The following is an 18,311-nucleotide window of genomic DNA, read 5'->3' as shown; positions in this document are numbered from 1 at the left end:
TACCAACAGTGTACAAGTGTGCCACCCTTTGACTTTCAGACTTCTCTGCATCTTGACTTAGCATTGACAGACTGGATATTTAAGAACTTAGGATCCAAAATAATTAGATAGAACAGTTGTTTATTAGTTGAGTTTTTCAAAGTGATGATTAAGATTATTTGAACGCAATTCAGAAACTGAATTCTACATATTCAATTTGAAAACAATAACAAGCAACCTAGGCATAAACCAACTACAGACCACAGGACCACCCATCGGGCCAGCTGTACGGACTTAACCACTTCAATTGCTAGTACTGTAGTACAAAATAAATCGAGATAAACGTTGGGTTTGGGCTGGCTTTACATCACTGTGGAATATCATGTGTTTGTGGCCCGCTAAATACCTAATGCTGCTTTCAAGGTTTCCTCCAGTTGTTTTTCTTGCCATGTTTAATAATGGATTCGAAATCGTTGCAGGGATAGTTATGTGCGAGAGGAACTACTTGCCACTGATTGGTTGCGGCTTCCTCCATCGCCAAGTTCATGCTATAGAAAACTGGCTAACAAATTCTAAAGCGTATATATGAATATTCCCACACCCGACATGGGGCGGCTTTCCTCTTTCCATGATAAATATGTGTATCCTATCCTACTGTACCAATCCTAATATTAGAAGGCCAATAAGCGAATGTAAAAACATAAATGTATTCGAGTTGAAGAATTGAACAACACTCTGGTTATTGATATAAATTAATGTAGTAATCGCATTAAACCCTTTTTCTCATGGCCCTATGGAACTGCTCCATGGACTCTTAGTGGGGATGAAGGCCCAGTGCAGCAGTTGGAGAAACCTAGGACTAGAGCTTTTGAACTGAAAAATTTACCTGTCATGTCTACGACTTTTGTAACTCCACGACTGGGATAGATATGTATTGATAGAACTTAAAAAAATATAGCTTAATCTGTTGATAAGACTCGCAGAATAATTTATAACTTTCATACTAGTTGAATAAAATTATTTTCAAGGAACAAAATAGTAAAAAATAAAATTTGTTACAAAATATCCCAACATTATATACTATGCATAGAGCAAATATATCACAGGATAAAACATAAAAGAGAAAGTCAACTAGGTGAAATTGTTATGCAGACCAGGGACAGAATAATACATTTTTCTCTCATTGCATTAATTGCTTGCTATATATCGATCGAAGAATTCACCATCCCGATTTTTCATTACTCCCATGATCGTCATAAATTATAAACATTTAGATAAAGCTTGAGAGGAAATTTTTTGAAGATCATTCATAGACTTATGAGGCATTTAAATTGATATACACACACTTATACACTTCATAAATAACTTTAATCAGCTGGATGATGAGATGGCCCAACCAAAAAAAAAAAAATGACTTGATGAATTCGGCATTTTTCAGACTTGATTTAATAATATCCAATTTGCAAGATCATGTTTTGCATTAAAGGAAATGGCATGGGATTAACATTTCATTGTGGTTTGCACAGAGAAGATGGCAATAAAAGTTGGTCGCAAACTGAAAAAGGTAGGGAAGCACTGGTGTGTGGAGACGAAGTCATTCTAAATTTCCCTGAGTTGGGCCAAAATTTTTTGGGTTTGAATGGTGATGAAAAAGTCAAACTTTTCAACAGAAATAGAGTCTCGATATTCACTTTGGAGGAACATTCAAAGCCAGACAAGACATTTTCTTATCAGATTTTGCTTAAATTAAACTCGAAGAGTATTTTCCACGTTCATCAACCACAGACTCTGACATATATTGAGTGTAGAGGACAGGTATATAGAGCTGTTCTGAATTTCCCCGAGTTGGGGCCAAATTTTTTGACTTTGAATGGTGATATAAAAGTGTAAACTTCTCTACAGAAATAGAATCTCAATATTCACTTCAAAGGAACACTCAAAGCCAGACAATACGTTTTCTTATCAAATTTTGACTTGGTAATATTTTCCACAGTGTTATCGTCAAAAGTCTGAGTCATCGTCTAAATTCTGAATTTCACCAAGTTGAGGTCGAAATTTTAGACTTTCGGTAATGGTGATAAAAAAGTCGAACTTCTAAAGAAACTCAAATAGCATAAAGTCTCAATATTCACTTCAATGGCACATTCAACGTCAGACAAGACGTTTTCTTATTAAACTTAGCTGAAGCGTCATCTTCTGATATTGCTGACGGAAATGTCAAAGTAAAATAGTATTTATCTTCTACAATGAGTTCCACTGATTCCTAAATTAAGAAAAAAAATTCCAATTATACTTTGTCATGCAAAAAATCACAGTAAATTCAGACAAACAGGTATATCATCGCAATTACCGAGAATAGAGGTCGCAAAGATCCAGATCTGGTCATCAGAAATCACTGACACCAAGATTTAAAACGGGTCAAAAAAAAAAAGTGGAAGAAAAATGTACACAAAAAGAAACTTGATGATACTATTTTCAATCAAAATTACCATTATTGCTAAGGTTTTCAGCTCGGCAGTGTGACGAATCGTGCTTGCTAAGCGTGAAGCACCTCTGACCTGTGTGGGTTCAAATCCCCTGATAGTTATGTGCGAGGGGATTGGCGAACTCCTCACCGTCGTAGGGTGGTTCACGTAACCGCTGGTCGGTTATGGCTCCCTCCACCATCAAGTCCATGCATCCAAAACATATGACTGGGTAATCCCATACCCGACATGGACTGATAACTGGACAAGAGGCCGTAGTTCGCCATATGATTGAGTTGTCTTATCGGCTTTCCTCTTCCTCAGAATAAATATGTAAATCCCATTCTAACAACATTAGCTAGCTACTGTTACCTCTGATATATTCAAATCACATTCTGCAACACTGGATACTGTAGGTAACTTAATCTTCAAGACAAACTTTGCCGGTCTTTCATTGTACTTTGGCATCTCTGTCAGTGTGTGCTCTGGTCTCGGCAGATGAGAGAAGTCTGTACATGAAGTTTGTTAGGTAAATGCAGTATCGTATCTACGTAAAATGACACCCATGGCGAAGCCCCTTATCGTTGGTTGACAATTTTAACGGCTGCTGTTGAATTGAGATATGTTATTATTTGAGTAAAACTATGAGTGTTAATTGTTTTCAACAGGAATATTAAAACATTTTACGAAAAACTTTAGTCGTTTTTGCGCCCATGACAATGGCGCCTTGCGGATACACTGGGTAAATGTGGCCCACGGGTTAAGGTGTTAGATTAAGTAAATGCAATTACAGGTTACATCTCGATTAGAATCCCATGGCCACTACCTTGCCGCGCGCGGGTGTAATAAATAGAATTGAATAGATTAACATCTATTGCATTTTCTAACCAACTTGTCAATGTCCAATCACAGGGAGTACCCAGAAATTTTTAAGGGGGAGGAGGAGGGGGGGCGAGGATTCTAAAATTTCTAATTGCCAAGTTAGTTCGTAACCGCTAGTGCGCCGGTCGGAAGCCATAAAACGAGTGTTTTTAAGAGCCATTGGGTTCTAAAGCAGTGGTCGGCAACCTTTTTTTGGCGGACCACCTTTATACAAACGAACTAATCTAATGTGATAAATTATATGCCCTAGAGAATTTATGTTGAAATCAAAAACAAAGGTGATACTATTCACGTAACGTATTTTTTTCGTTAAACCCACTTCGATATTTCGTTTTTGTATTTGTCATTTTAAAAACCCAACCTCACATAAAGATAACAATGGCATTGTACGTTTTCATGACATCTTTTTGCGGACCGGTAGTGACCTTTCCACAGACCGGCGATGGGTCGCGGCCCGGTGGTTGCGGACCACTGGTCTAAAGTTGTGAGAAGTTGCTATGTATCCGAATGACCCACCACACGATCACTCGCGTATTCTCCCGCAGTTTTCATTAACAAACAGTAAAACAGATTCAAAAAACCATTGTCTTGGCGATGTTTTTTGCTTTCTTTTTGGGAATTATTCAATTCGAAGAGAAATATTTGATATCGCTCACCGCTACTGCTAAGTGGGACTATGTGATCTTCTTTTGAGCAAATTCAATTAAAATCTACCTGTGTTAGTTTCTTTAATTTCTTGTATCAGATCCTTCTTATTCTTGCTTTTCTTTTCATCCCTTTTCCCTAATAATTCATCCATTTCAAATTTTGTGTCAATTTTTGCAGTATCGAGTCCATTTTCAGTTTTTTCATTCATCGATAATTTTTTTAGAAGATCTTCAGGAGAGTTGACCGTTTGGGCCATTTGTAAAATGTCTTTTTCATTTTGGATTTGGGAGTTCGTGATAAATAAAGTCCTTGGATCAGCCGGTAAATCCCCTTTATAAAGCTCTTTGTAATTTCTGTAGTCCCTTGAGATTTTCGTCTGAGAAATGAGTAGGATTTACATATTTATCCTGAAGGAGAGGAAAGTTGACAAGACGGCTTAATCATATGGCGAACCACGGCCTCTTGTTCGGTTACCAGTCTATGTCAGGTACAGGATTAGTTGGCCAGTTATTTGTTTTCATATGCATGAACTTGATGATGGAGGAACCAGCAACCGACCAGCGGCTACGTGAACCACCCTACGGCAGCGAAGAGTCCAGCAATCCTCTCGAACATAATTAACCCTGCATGGGATTTGGACCTGAGAACCACGCAGAGTAATCAGAGGTGCGGTGGCGAGCGCATCCCTAACGCTTAGCACGATGAGCAACAACGCGGAGATAATCAGCTAATCCATACCGATTTCATATGATCCTATGTCGGATATGGAGTTAAGAGTTTTAGTTTAAGAAAAATTGTTCCTAACATGTCACTATTCAGTTGAAATACTATCCTAGCAGAAGCTGTTCTTTTTCTCTCAGTTGGGAACTCAGAGCACAGGTTTGACCAAACTTACATTTTGAAAACTATATATTTCTCTTTTTAATGAGTTAGTCGTCACTTGCCATATTTCTCTAACAGGCCTTTGTTCGCTTTTAGCTGAGGACCTTGGTTTGAGCATATGAAAACCTACCTATAGCTCTTAACACACCAGAAGTTGCTTGTCACCCTTTTTTTTTCATAGTATTCTTACTGGATATGGATAGATGGAAACATGAATAAAATAACTTTTGAATTCAGAGAGATTTCAATACCTTTAACGTATCTTCAGTCAAGTTCAAAATTAATCCGAATAAAGCATTTTTATTCAGATCTGTATCGGTACATTCTTCGTATAATTTATCATTTATTGCTACAGGAAGAACAGTTTCCGTTTGTCCTAAATATATAGAAACAATGTGATAAATTTTAGGGAAAGAATCCCGATACTCATCTGTTATAACAGGGATTCTCAAACTATTTAAGCTGCGCCCTTTTTTAGAATTCGTCAAGTCTCGCGGCAACCGCAAAAAATTACTAGCTAACAATAAGCTACAAACGAGAATATCGGTTGGAAACCGAAGACTTATCGATCGATAGTTAGGGGATCCCCCAAAACAGAAACTGCAGTTTCGATTCATCCGCTCTTGTAACTTGCGCACTGCGCATCGCACACACACACTCGGCGGGTCTCAAAATTCTCTCGCTTTACAAAAATCTAGATCACTATATCAATAATTGATTGATAACTGATTTGATCAATAATTGATTGATTGATTCGCCCAAAATCAATAGGCTTCTGGTCCGAGATAAGATGAATGCACATGCAAAATCTGGAGCAGATTCAATCTCGCTTTCGTGAGATATCGCGTGCATCTAACAGACATACATACAGACATACAAATACCTATCAACATACTTACCGATTTAACAGATAGTAAGTTGAAAGTAGGTTTTATCATTCATATTTTATTATTATTAAAATACTATGGGGCGAATATTGCTTCGAATTATGATTGAATGCCAGTTTAGAGAACACCTATATTTATATATTCAAATAAAATTTTGACATTCCCCCCTATAGGTAATGCTGCTTGATAGCCATCACTGGTCTGTCGCGTCTCCCTCCCTCACACTGAAATCTAAATGTATATTTTCGGCCTGTGAAAAAATTAATTACTGACTGATTACTCTTGAAACATCCTAACATGGGCAAACTACGACCCCTTGGGTAATTCAATCTGGCCCGCCTGATGCTACCACAACCAAATTTAAAATAAATTTTGATGTTTTAGCAATAAATACCTCAAGGAATTTGTCGAGATTGCGATTACATTTAGACTTGGCACGAGGCCTATTGTATTTCACTTTTGCTCTTGTAACACTGTAAATATTGTTCATAATTGTAACGTTTTACACACACTTACATATGGCCCGGCAGTCTAGATGGGCAAAATTTTTGGCACCAGGTCAAAAAACATTGCTCACCCCTGCTCTATTCACATCTAATGACATTCAGTATTTAATTTAATTTGGACCTCCCTAAAGTACACACCGTTTTTCAACTTCTTAGATGTTTTCATTCCAGCAAATAATTTGACAGGTTCATCTTCAGTTTCAGGATAAGGAATCTTCTTCCATGCACAGATATTAATGAAAACAATTTCTGATTCATTTCCCTTCAAAAAAAAAATTACATCATTTTAAATTATTTTAAAATCTGATTTATGATGCAAAACTCTAATGCAGTGGTTCCCAATCTTTTATGGCTCATGGCCCTCACTCATGGCCTCCTGCTCATCATTTCAGTTCTATTTATAGTGATATTTTGGTTTGTAGATTCCAAATCTCGTTATGCTCAAACAATTCATGCTCAACAAAGTGAAAACACCCTGTGAAATAACCTTACCAAGCAATGAAAATAGGAAAAACAGCGAGTTTTCTTGTAATATAGGGCCACAGGCCCTCAGTTAGGATCCGCTGCAATAGGCCATCATATCCACAACTTCATATACCTAAGCGATAATGCATGAACACTCAAAAATCTATCTTTAAATGTTCTAAATCCAAAGCAGGGCATCAAAAATGCAGAGAAAAAAACGCACTGATAAAAGTATTTTGTTTTAATGGGTCCATTTATCTTTGTCAATGCATTCATGATTCCAATCCTAACCCATTAGATTTTTGTTACTATAAAAGTTTTCTTGGTATTAGTGGGTGTGAGGGGGGAGGGGTAGCTGAAAAAGGTTTATTATATCTGTACAAATACGAAAATATGTCCAGAGGAATTAGAATTACTGTTTTCAAAATTTTAGCTTTTCAAATATTTGAATATCAGTTTGATTTGTGGAAGTTTGCTATTTTTGAAGTGACGTAATGATTTTGTTATTAAGCAATGAAACGAGGAAGAGGGGGAGAAGGGTTCCCCGACTGGGAACCACTGCTCTATTGGAACTCTGAATAGCAGGGCACTGGGGATAAAAAGTTTGTGATCTAAGTTTGGCATTTTCTACTTTACATCAAAGCCAAAATCATCATTTTGAACTCCTCAGAGTCAACAGTTGGAACTGAAGTATAACTAACAAATATTTTGGTATAAAGCAGGGGTTCCCAAACCAGGGGTCGCGACCTCAAATTGGGTCGGAGTGATATTTGGGGAGGGTCGCAATCAGGTCATGGGGTCGGTGGAGTCGCTGAGGTATGGTAGAGGATGGATGTACAAATCATCTAAGATTTGACAAACCATGTTGAATTTAGCAGTTTGTAGCATGGCTTAATTAATGTAAAACAGGCCCATAGGCATCGCTCTATGCATATGCTACAAAAAATGTAGTTGCTTATTTTACTTAATACCACCACATGACCAAACTCAAAAGTCCAGTAAAAGAAGCTCTTCTAAAGTTTCATGAAAAATATATATATATTGACTTGGGGTCGCACTGGACACTTGAAAGTTGTGTGTTTGGGGTCGTCCTGAAAAAAGCTTGGAAAGCCCTGGTATAAAGAGTCTGAGCTACAGAAACTTGAAAAAATTGAGTGGACCAAGCCTTCTTTTTAACAGTCTACTAAAGAAGGCTCACTTATGCTCAAGTTTTCGTATTCAAAATTTGGTTTTCTTAGATTTGAGAGCAGGAGTCTTAACTTGGGATTGGGATCTAGAGTCTAAGACACTGGTTCTCAACCTGTGGGCCATGGCCCACTGCTGGGCCATAGAGTCTTTTCAAGTGGGCCACAAGCCTATCAAAAATTACTATTATTATTGGAAAGTTTGGTTTCATTTGTGTCATTATAGTCAAATTTTTATTGTAGTAGCAATGAATGATGCTGCTGCTTTTCATTCTAATCATTAAAGTGAAAGTATTTATTTTGGCAAAATTAGTCTTGTTTTTCTTGTAGTTTTTCCCTTGCATGAGAAAGTTAGTGGGTCACAGAATTTTCTTGCAACGAAAGTGGGCCACGAAAGAAAAAAGGTTGAGAACCACTGGTCTAAGATAAAAAAAATTTGTCAAACAGGAGTACGGAGACAAGACTAAAACGAGTAAACTTTTGTCAACTAAATGGACCTACAATTAAAACCAAAAATTCTGACACAAAGTGGGTAGTAAATAATGGTTCAGGTATTCAATGGTCGGTTACAAATTCGCTGACCATACATCTGGAATATTCAACTAGCTAACTATCAAATGTATTATGCCCTTAAAACTTAAACAAGATAGTTTCAAATAAAGCCACGTTATCGTCTTTTCAAAAAGAAAAATATTCTAATAATGTTTTGTCTTACAGTTTTGTTATACAATATATTTTGCTTTCATACTCACAAGAGCTTTTGTCTGTAAACAAATCCTTGGTTCAGGAGACGACGTAAATATTTTCTGTTCCTCCATTTGTTTTTCAATAAATTTTTTATACGCATCAGGGTCATTCTTCGCCAAGTCATCCAGTCGATTCCAAATATATTCAGCTTGATTTTTCATCTCTTTAGAATCCATATTGTTCTAGTGATTTTAATAATATTTCTGTAACTAAAATGCACGATATTGAAAGTTGGTATCGGGAGCATGAAAAAATTCAAATTAAGAAAAAACGAGTCTCGTGTAGTTTCGTACCTAACGTACTTCTAGTAGGCGTAGCATAATAATCTTTTGACATGCCAATCCTAACCCTCACGTGACTACGCCTTCCAAAAATTTCGTCACTACAACGTCACAATCACGTCATAGAGCTTGCCAAATACTCGTACGATCGCCTGAAATGGCATCCGCGCCGACGATAAAAAACTGACTAACGTCAGCAATCTCTCTCCTATCGGGATCGTTGCGACGAGAAAACGAGAGAAATTACTGTTCGATTTCGGGTTCTCATCTGCGCATCTTGGATGACAGTTCGCATAGTTTGAAGGGCTCTATTACGTCGTAGTGACATAATTTTTGGATTGTGTAGTCAGGTGGGGGTTAGGATTGACACATAAAAAAATTGTTATGCTACGCCAACTAGAAGTAACGTTGGGTACGAAACTACATGAGACCCGAAAAATCCTGGTACTCTGGATGTGAGAAGGATGAGAATTTTCAAGCTCATTTCAAACGAGAAGAAATACTGAAATAGATAAGAAAGTTCAAAGAGTGGGCAAATTACAGCCTGTGGCCCCAATCCAGCACTCCTGAGTGTTTCATCCGGCCCACTTATGCCTGCTGCTCAGTTTCATATTGAGCCTCCGGTCACCAAGCAAGTCTATTATCTGGAACCGGCCCACTTAGCAACAAGCAATTGCCCACCCCTAGTTCAAAGTTCTTAAGGTTCTTCTAAGGTTCATCACAGGATAAATATAATAACACTACCGGTATCCCTATTCTAATACAGTACCGGTAATACGGCTGCTGGTCTGTATTGACAGAGCTCAGACTTCTAAAAAATATACAGTAACTATTATAAGCTTATCGTTTCTGCAGCAAAAACTGAAGTATGACGTTTTTATCTTTATTTCCGATAAATAAATAGCTACCTGTCTATGTAACAATCTTACATCAAACACACGGCGATAGGAAGCAGTATTGAACAAAGCGACATGAATATTCCTGAATTCAAAATTCAAAGCTGCAGCGTCTCTTCGTCATGACAATAAAGAGTACCAAAACAGAACCGCGAGATGGGGATGAAGAGGTAATAAGCTGGTGGTGGTCGGAGTACAATAGCAAAACTAACCCATTATCCAAAGTTGCAAGAAATGACAAAATTATTTAGAATACTTGACTACAAGAAGTTAAAAAAATATTACATAATTTTTTATGGAGTTTTAATTCAGTTGCGATAATCGAGAATTGTTCCCAGATTTGGTAGACTAGATGGGACAACACTCAGCTATCATTATCTTCAAATGACAAGTGATTATTTATTTTGAATTGAAAAAGTGTTTAAAATATGAAAACTAGTTTATAATTGCGAATTTATGAGAAAATTCACAATATAAGCATACAAAATTGCAAGCATATTTAGGAATAAATCTTCTGGGGTCAAGGGTTAATAAGCGAGTTCATTCAGCCGTGATTGTCGTCTGCACCGTCTGCACCACAACATTCGGAAACTGCTAGTTTTTTGTTCTGATATTAGGGCCTAATTGCTTGCGAATCTAAATAGATTTATACCGTATTTTATATGCCACATTCGGTAGGATATGTAGTTCCTCGGACAGCTGTCAAATTCTCGATAATGAGGTAAGGTTAGAGTTGGCGCGGCGGTGTGGCTCAACGGGCTAAGCGTTAGGAATACGCTCGCCACCGCACCTCTAATTACTCTGCGTGGGTTCGCAGGTTCGAATCCCATGCAGGGATGGTTATGTGCGAGAGGATTGCTCCTCGCCGTCGTTGGGTGGTTCACGTAACCGCTGGTCGGTTATGGCTTCCTCCACCACCAAGTCCATGCTTCCGAAAACAAACAATACAGTAAAAACTAATCCCATACCCGACTTGGAATGGTAACCGGACGAGAGGCCGTGGTTCGCCATATGGATAAGCCGTCTTATCGGCTTTCCTCTCCCCCGGGATAAATATGTAAATCCTATCCTATCCTAGTTAGTGCAGTTACTTTGAAGAGAAACGGCTGCGTGCTGGTAGGATAACAGCTGTAGCCTAACATGTACTTCGGAAAGTAAGTGAAAATATTCTGGTGGGATGTTTCAAATGGAAACTATATATTTGTCAGAATTATGAATTATACTAGGAAAAGATCCGAAATACCGTACCGCAACATTATTTGTTGAAAAAGAACCCGGGAAAGTCAATATCTAACAACATTTTTTGTTATTAACAGTTTAGCATGCCCGTGACCAAGACTACCCTTAGGCTGTAGGCTACTACCGTTATTTCCTATATTTTATTTCAGTGAAGTTTTGACGATATTTACTTGGTTGAATGCCGCCTGCTGACGTTTGATAATCTTGTCTCTTTAAATTAGACAACTCGGTGTATAATCTGTCAAAACTCCGAGAATATCCGCAACACAAGCTCTGAATAACTCTCCTACTTTTCACCAAAATATAAACAAATAATATGGATATTACAAGAATGTGTGAACGTTTCAAAAAAGCTTGGTCAAAGAATTCCTCAGATACCCCAGAAGCTGTTTATTTAAGGTTAATCAGTATTAAGAAGCAAATGCAACTACTACAGTCTAAGATTGTTTATTCAACAAAATATGCCGATGAAGAATATGAATACAGGTAATGATTTATTTATCTATCACGATCTTATTGCGCTCGGATATTTGAGGAGACACTATTTTTGAATCTTTTTGACTTCGCAGTTTGCATTCCACAACAATTTATTGAAAACCTTGGGTGGGTGCACTGGGTGGATGATATGGGTTTATGAGCGACAAAACTGCTAATTAGAATTAAATATACTGACTTTGAATTTTAAGTGAAACTGCTGCTATCATTTAGTTCATCAGTCCCGCTTCCGCAAAGCAGTCGAATCAATTAAAACACACCCGCTCTTGTTGTTTCTCTGACTTGCTCTGATTTTGTTCTTCCGACTACAAAAAACAATGATGAATGGGTGGATGATGATGGAGACTTTTATAATTTTCTTCTGTTTCTTCTTCTCCCTTCCTGTTTTGTCCACTGCCTTGTGTCCTTCTTCCACTATCGTAGTCGGTATTAATTTCATGCTACTCGCAACCTCGCCAACTCGGTCATTCCGCTCTTGTTGTATGTACTACGTTCGCATTTTGGGCTGATTTGATAGGTCCTAAACCTATTTTGGATTACATGTTATTTATTAACTGCTTCTTCTTAGATTTACTTCCACTACTTTTTTTTACGTTTACTTAGATTTACTTCTCTACTAGATCTTCTTAGTAGATTAACTTAGATACTTCAGATCCTGCCCACGCCCACTTGGCCATCCATCCGGCTCATGAAACAGCTGCTCACTTTTGTTGTTGTCAGTCTCTCTGTCTTTGCACTCCTCACCTTGTTTTTGTTCTACCCTTTGGACATCTTCTACATATGACCTTCGTACTTTATAACTAACTATGTTTATTCTTAGCCACCTGTATCATAACTATTCCAGTTTATTAGCTGCTCTATCTACCTCATTTGGACCTACTCCTTCCCACACCCAACAACTCATTTTTCTTCGTAGCTCTTCCGTCTACTCCACTGTTTTTTTCCTCCTGAGCCATCTCTTTTCTCTCTTAGGCCTTTCCTCCGACAGCTCTCATTACGCTGTCTTTCCATTCTGACCTTTGCTCTCTCTGAACCTTACCTCATCCGACCTCAATCAGCTTACTATGGGTTCGAACCCGCTTTCGTACCTAGCCTACTGCCTAACAGCCCTGCACGCTTACCCTGCGCCATAGTTCTCGACGAAGCTCGGCGTGTAAGATTGGCCTTATAAACAAATATCTGCTAATTAGCGATGCATGATTGCACATGATTGCCTAATCAACACCGAGCACCGATCAGGGGGCGGAGTCAATTTTATTAAATCCGGAATCAGAGTTATTGAATAAAATTTTGCCCAATCCTCAGTTGGGTTCAATTTTATTTAAAACCAGAGCTGGACTCCGAGACAAATTTTTGTCAGCCAGATCCAGGGATCCTACTTTTTAATGGTCAGCGGATAGAAAAATTTTTTGGTCACACATTCCTGGTATTATTGTTTTCCGGACAAAGGTACGGTAGTTGAAGTTAGACTTTGTCAAGTTGTGGTCGGAGTCAATTTTATTTAGCTCGAAGCTGGAGTTATTTTTCTTCTACCACACAGTATTAATAGTCATATTTTCTTTTGATATTCGTATTATTGTTTTTGTTTTCTTGGGTTCTAGGCACACTCTCTCTCTACGGAATTATCATGTGTCGGAGTCAATTTTTCCCTCCAATCGGGGGTTGAAGTCAAATTTTGACAACCATGGGCTAGGTTCAGTTATATTCAATCACTCACCGTGAGCTTTCTCTTTTCTTTCGCCGCATAGTTTTAATATTGATATCATTCTTCCGAATTTAATCCTGAGTTTTTTCAAACCAGGGTTATTACTTTAGTCAATACATTTGATCAAAAATTTTGGCGCTCCAGAAGTGTGTGTACCAATGCGGAGGTAACTAATTTTGTTCGCCTACTCTGCACCAAGTTGTGTGAAGTGATTGAAACCTATGGACAGGGGGTATATTCACTTGACTAACACAGACAGTCCCCGAACTCGTAATAGAACTAAAATAAGGAAATTGGAATAAAATCACGCCCTAACTCTAAACTGGCACACATACAACATTTTTAATGACTTGTAATTGGTTTCTTTTTTCTGATGTTCATATTGTTTTTTCTAGACACGCGTTTCTCCCTCCAGAATTATCAAGAGTAATTCCCACTGGCCATCTATTGACGGAATCGGAATGGAGAAATCTCGGAGTCCAACAATCCATTGGCTGGGAACATTATATGATTCATAACCCAGGTAAGGTTGTGCGACTTTAAATTTTATTGATATTCGCACAAGTCGAATGTGATTTTTTATATTGGAATAGACTGTGAGGATGGTATTCACTGTGCTATATCGTTGTTGCACGGACTTCAATGATACAATAAGCCGTAAACGGCAAGTGTGTGCCATTCCTTTTTTTCAACTACATGCATTTGAAAATATCTGGCTAACTACCATATCCTGCATGGAGGTCGTTGTTCGACATATGATTAAACCGTCTTATCGGCATTTATCTCTCCGTGATATATATGTAAATCCTATTCTTCGGCACCTATTTTCGAACCTCTTGAGTTGTGGTTGAGCCCAAGACTTGAAGCGGACAAATTCATTTTTATTCACAGATGACTATAATTTGGATGTTGCAAGCCATTTTTGTAGAAACTGTTGAATGTTTTTAATCAGATTCAATATAGAAATATTCAACAGCACTGGTTAAATTTTCTAAATCTAGAAATATGCCAACACCCGTAAGTGAAATAAACAATTTTGTTCTTGTTATTTCAGAACCACACATTCTATTATTTCGACGATCGGTTCAAAGATGGCGATGATAAAGTGAAACCAAATTTTTATTTTTTATTCGAAGTTTATTTTTAAAATTACTTTCTTACGGTCCCGTTGCAAATCAGATAACGTCCACAATTTTTATAACGGTAGTACGGCAGATGTTTTTAATTTATCTTCATGTGATAAAGTTTTTTACATATACCGGCCAAAAAAGAAGCCACAAGCCCAAATATACGAGAGACATTTCGTCAGTAATGAGTCCAGGCTGTAAATTTGGAAAAACCTATCATCGATTCTAAACTTCGGACTGATATATCTTCGCAGGGGCATAGCCATAGGTATTGAGGGTCCCTTTTGAAATGTAAAAAAAAAAAACATTTTTGTGTATCATACATAGCGACTAGCTGTTACGGCCTAACATGGAGATTTAGATTAGAGATTTCACAACCCCCTTCTTCCTTAAATATTCCTGCTACATCCGTTGTCCTGGCGGTTATAACTCACATTTGACGAATACTTTCCTAATTCTAATATTAGACCTTGGGAAATCAGCGGGTTTATTTATCAGACAAAGCAAAAGCCCGATACATGATTATTCTTCCTATTTCCAATACGCTTGCTGCATTCCGTGATTTGCTTTCTTCCAGTTTTGTCATTTTATTGTAGATAGCCATGAATATTCTGTATATAGCGAATATATAAATAAACAGATAATATATTTATATGTGAGAAAAAGAGCGCCGAGTCCCAGATGTTGATTCTACCAGTCTACACTTCATTGATTTCCACTCAAAAAGCAATGAAGCGTATTTTCTCTAATGATTTATTTCATTTCTGTCATTATATTGTAGATAGCCTCAAATATTGTGTATATAGTGAATATATAGATAAACAGATAATATATTTATATGTGAAAAACGAGCGCCGAATCCCAAAAAATGTACATAGTTTTAAAAAAAATCGTGGCTATATTTAAGCCGCCGCGCCCCCTCTTTAGAATTTGTCATGTCTTACGCCTCACCTCAAAAATAACTAGCTAATAAGCTAGAAATAACAGATAGTACGGCGAAAGTATGTTTTATTTAAAATCCACGTTTAAAATACTTGGATGGAACGTAAAAATGCAAGATAAAGAATATAAATATCCAAAATAAAGCGGGTAGGATCAAATATTGCTTTCGAGTGAATTAAACAAAAATTCAAATTTGCAAGAAAACTTCAACTGTTTACTTAATTTTCTGAATGTTTTCTTCCTAATACCAATTACATTTGAATTCACATTTTTTCCGGATTTTGGCGCTTGTTTTTCATGCATGAGTAGTTTTGTAAACATAGTATATATTTAAGTGGGATATAATATATATATAGTATAATGTAATGTTAGTAATCTAAATATTTTAATTAAATGGAAAAATAGAATAAAATAGATTTTATTTATGTTATTTATTTCTGAGAGTTTAAGAAAAGTTTTTTAATCTTTTTTTATTTATTAGTTTTGTATTTTATTTGTTGCCCCTTTTACTGTTTTTGTGCTTTTTTATGAATTTGATTAATAAAAATAGAACGTTTTGCAAAGAAGATTAGTTTTGAATGAAAATTTTGGATTCTTCTGATCCGGACAGGTAGCCGAGATGCCTTGGTTTCCCATTTAATTTATCAAGCCGAATTATCATCTTTCTGCTCAACCAATATAACAATAAAATGCCGATCAGTCAGTAGTGCTGAATATACACATTGTGAAAGATGTTAATCGAGCCATTTATGGTAGGGATCTCAACCAGGGCTCTGTGATTCTTCAAGGAGGGCACATAGCAGTTGGAGAGGGGGCACAATTCCTCCTAGTTTTATTCCTTGATAAGGTTATTTCAAAAAGTATTTTCACATTGCTGAGCATGGATTGTTTGATAATAATGAGATTTGGAATCTACCAATCAAAATAACGCTATAAATACCACTGGAATGATAAACATGGGAGCCATGAGGGCTAAAAGTATCTGGAATGGGGTCATAAAAGGTTTAGGACCACTGCCTTGTGGGGCCACAGAAACTAAATAAAAAGTAAGAAATCGAATCCTCCAATAGTAGTATGCAATTCAAGAGTCATACTGAACACTAACACTAGAATATCTGTCAGAGACCGAAGACTTATCGATCGAAAGTTAGGGGATCCCCCGAAACAGCACTCTTACTCCATAGTGACACCTTGTGTCCCATCACTAATTAATTAATAACTCGCTAATTATACGACATAATTTGCCCAAAATCAATAGGCTTCTGGTCCAAAATAAGATGAATGCACATGCAAAATTTGGAGCAGATTCAATCTCGTTTTCGTGAGATATCGCGTGCATCTAACAGACATACATACAGACAAACGAATACCTATCAACATACTTACCGATAAAAATCGATAAGTAACAAGTGATCTTTTCTTGCCATTGTTGTAAGTAAACTGCTTGTCGGAGGAAGTCTGATTTCGGTCAGGCGAAACGTTACAGTACCAGGTATGACATCATGGACACCAAATCTGCGTTGACACAAGTCATGATTTCAATCCAATAATACCAAAATTTTGATACATTCGTCGTTTGCAAGACTTTGTAAAACTAGGGCAGGGGTCGGCAACCTACGGCCCGCGGAATAATATAATCCGTCCGCGACGCTTCACTGAATTATAGTAACAAAACAACTGCTTTGACGATTATATTCTTTACGTAACAGAATTTATTGTGAGACACTTGTAGACTAAATTATATTATAATATAACATGTATAAAATTCACAATTACTCGTTTCATGAGCCTATAATTCAATTATAATTATAGACAAACCGCAGAAAAGTTGATGCTGAGTGCAAAGGGTTCAATGGCGCCGAAATTATCCAAATGGAATATTTTGAGATGCAATGCAATGAGAAAACAAGAGAGCTACGCTCAAATGTATGGACACGTAGCGCCACCCAATGGCAATAATTTTGATGACGTCATAGCAAAAAAAAAGTAATAGCCTTCTGGAGAAAAATTTTATCTTCAACCACTGAAAATTTCAAAGCAATTGGTCCAGTATTCGAAGAGAAAAGCGATTTTTTAAAAATGGAGACGGAGACAAATAACAATAACAACAAAATTTTGAAACGATCGTTATGTCAATTTCGTGTCCAATAAATCTATATTCTATTCGGGAGATGTATCACTGCTTGATTTTTATTATAAAAAGTATCATCCGTTCGGTTTTCAACTTTCTGAAAATATGTGCGGCCCGTCAATGACTTGCAACCTTTAATTTTGGCCCGCGATCGACAAAAGGTTGCCGACCCCTGAACTAGGCAGGTGTTGCTTCTAGTTAAAAAAATTGAAAAAAAATCCCTTTTCAGCCATGAGTATACTGGACAAATGAAGTATAGCCACCAGAAATATTGGTTATATATATATTTATTTTTTTGGGGTAAATTTACCAATTTTTCAAACGGTCTGTCGATGACTCTAGTGTTGTCACGCGCCAGTAATAATTCTACGCAGAGGCTCTGTTACAATTTTTACCAGTTTTGTCATACAATTCTCGAGTAATACGGATCGTTTCCAATACCGGAGAGTCACGACTAAATTAATCAAGTGGCAAATCACGGCCTCTCGCCTGGTTACCAGTTCATGTCTGGTTCTGGTATGAAACCAGTTAGCCAGCTATTTGTTTCAGACTTGGAGACAGGGGAAGCCGTGGGCGACCAGCGATTACGTGAACCACTCTCTGGTGGCGATGAGCCCAGCAATCCTCTTGCACGCAAAGCAAGGTAATAATCGAAGGTGTGATAGCGAGCGTATTCCTAACGCTTAGCACGATGCGCCGAACGAAATCCGCTTCTACTGTAGGTCGACCCACGACCTAATATTTATTTCTCTGGCCCAGAAACAATTATGAACTAGCTATCGAACCAGTCCATCGGAGTTCTCCAAGACCTCGTTGTATCGTTAATACAGATTATGATCCAATAAATCAT

The 18,311-nt window shown here is 37.4% G+C and overlaps 2 protein-coding genes across 2 annotated transcripts; one reads left to right on the top strand and one right to left on the bottom strand.

The window, feature by feature from the left end:
- Positions 1-667: 667 nt before the first annotated feature.
- On the bottom strand, positions 668-8,850 carry LOC120326898 (PIH1 domain-containing protein 2-like). Its single transcript, XM_039393258.2, has 6 exons — positions 8,651-8,850; positions 6,388-6,511; positions 5,108-5,232; positions 4,041-4,350; positions 2,817-2,953; positions 668-2,242 (listed from the first exon to the last, which is right to left on the bottom strand). The coding sequence occupies exons 1-6, from the start codon at positions 8,819-8,821 to the stop codon at positions 2,108-2,110; spliced, it is 1,002 nt and encodes a 333-aa protein (XP_039249192.2). The 5' UTR covers positions 8,822-8,850; the 3' UTR covers positions 668-2,107.
- A 2,278-nt stretch (positions 8,851-11,128) lies between these two features.
- LOC120326918 (cyclin-dependent kinases regulatory subunit-like) lies at positions 11,129-15,834 on the top strand. Its single transcript, XM_039393276.2, has 3 exons — positions 11,129-11,547; positions 13,657-13,784; positions 14,316-15,834. Exons 1-3 carry the CDS (start codon positions 11,378-11,380, stop codon positions 14,360-14,362), a joined length of 345 nt encoding a protein of 114 aa, XP_039249210.1. The 5' UTR covers positions 11,129-11,377; the 3' UTR covers positions 14,363-15,834.
- The last annotated feature ends 2,477 nt before the right edge of the window (positions 15,835-18,311 follow it).

This window comes from Styela clava, chromosome 4 (assembly GCF_964204865.1).
Source record: "Styela clava chromosome 4, kaStyClav1.hap1.2, whole genome shotgun sequence".
NCBI lineage: Eukaryota > Metazoa > Chordata > Ascidiacea > Stolidobranchia > Styelidae > Styela > Styela clava.
Note: the sequence above shows the minus strand (reverse complement) of the source record. Positions and strands in the feature narration are given on the sequence as shown.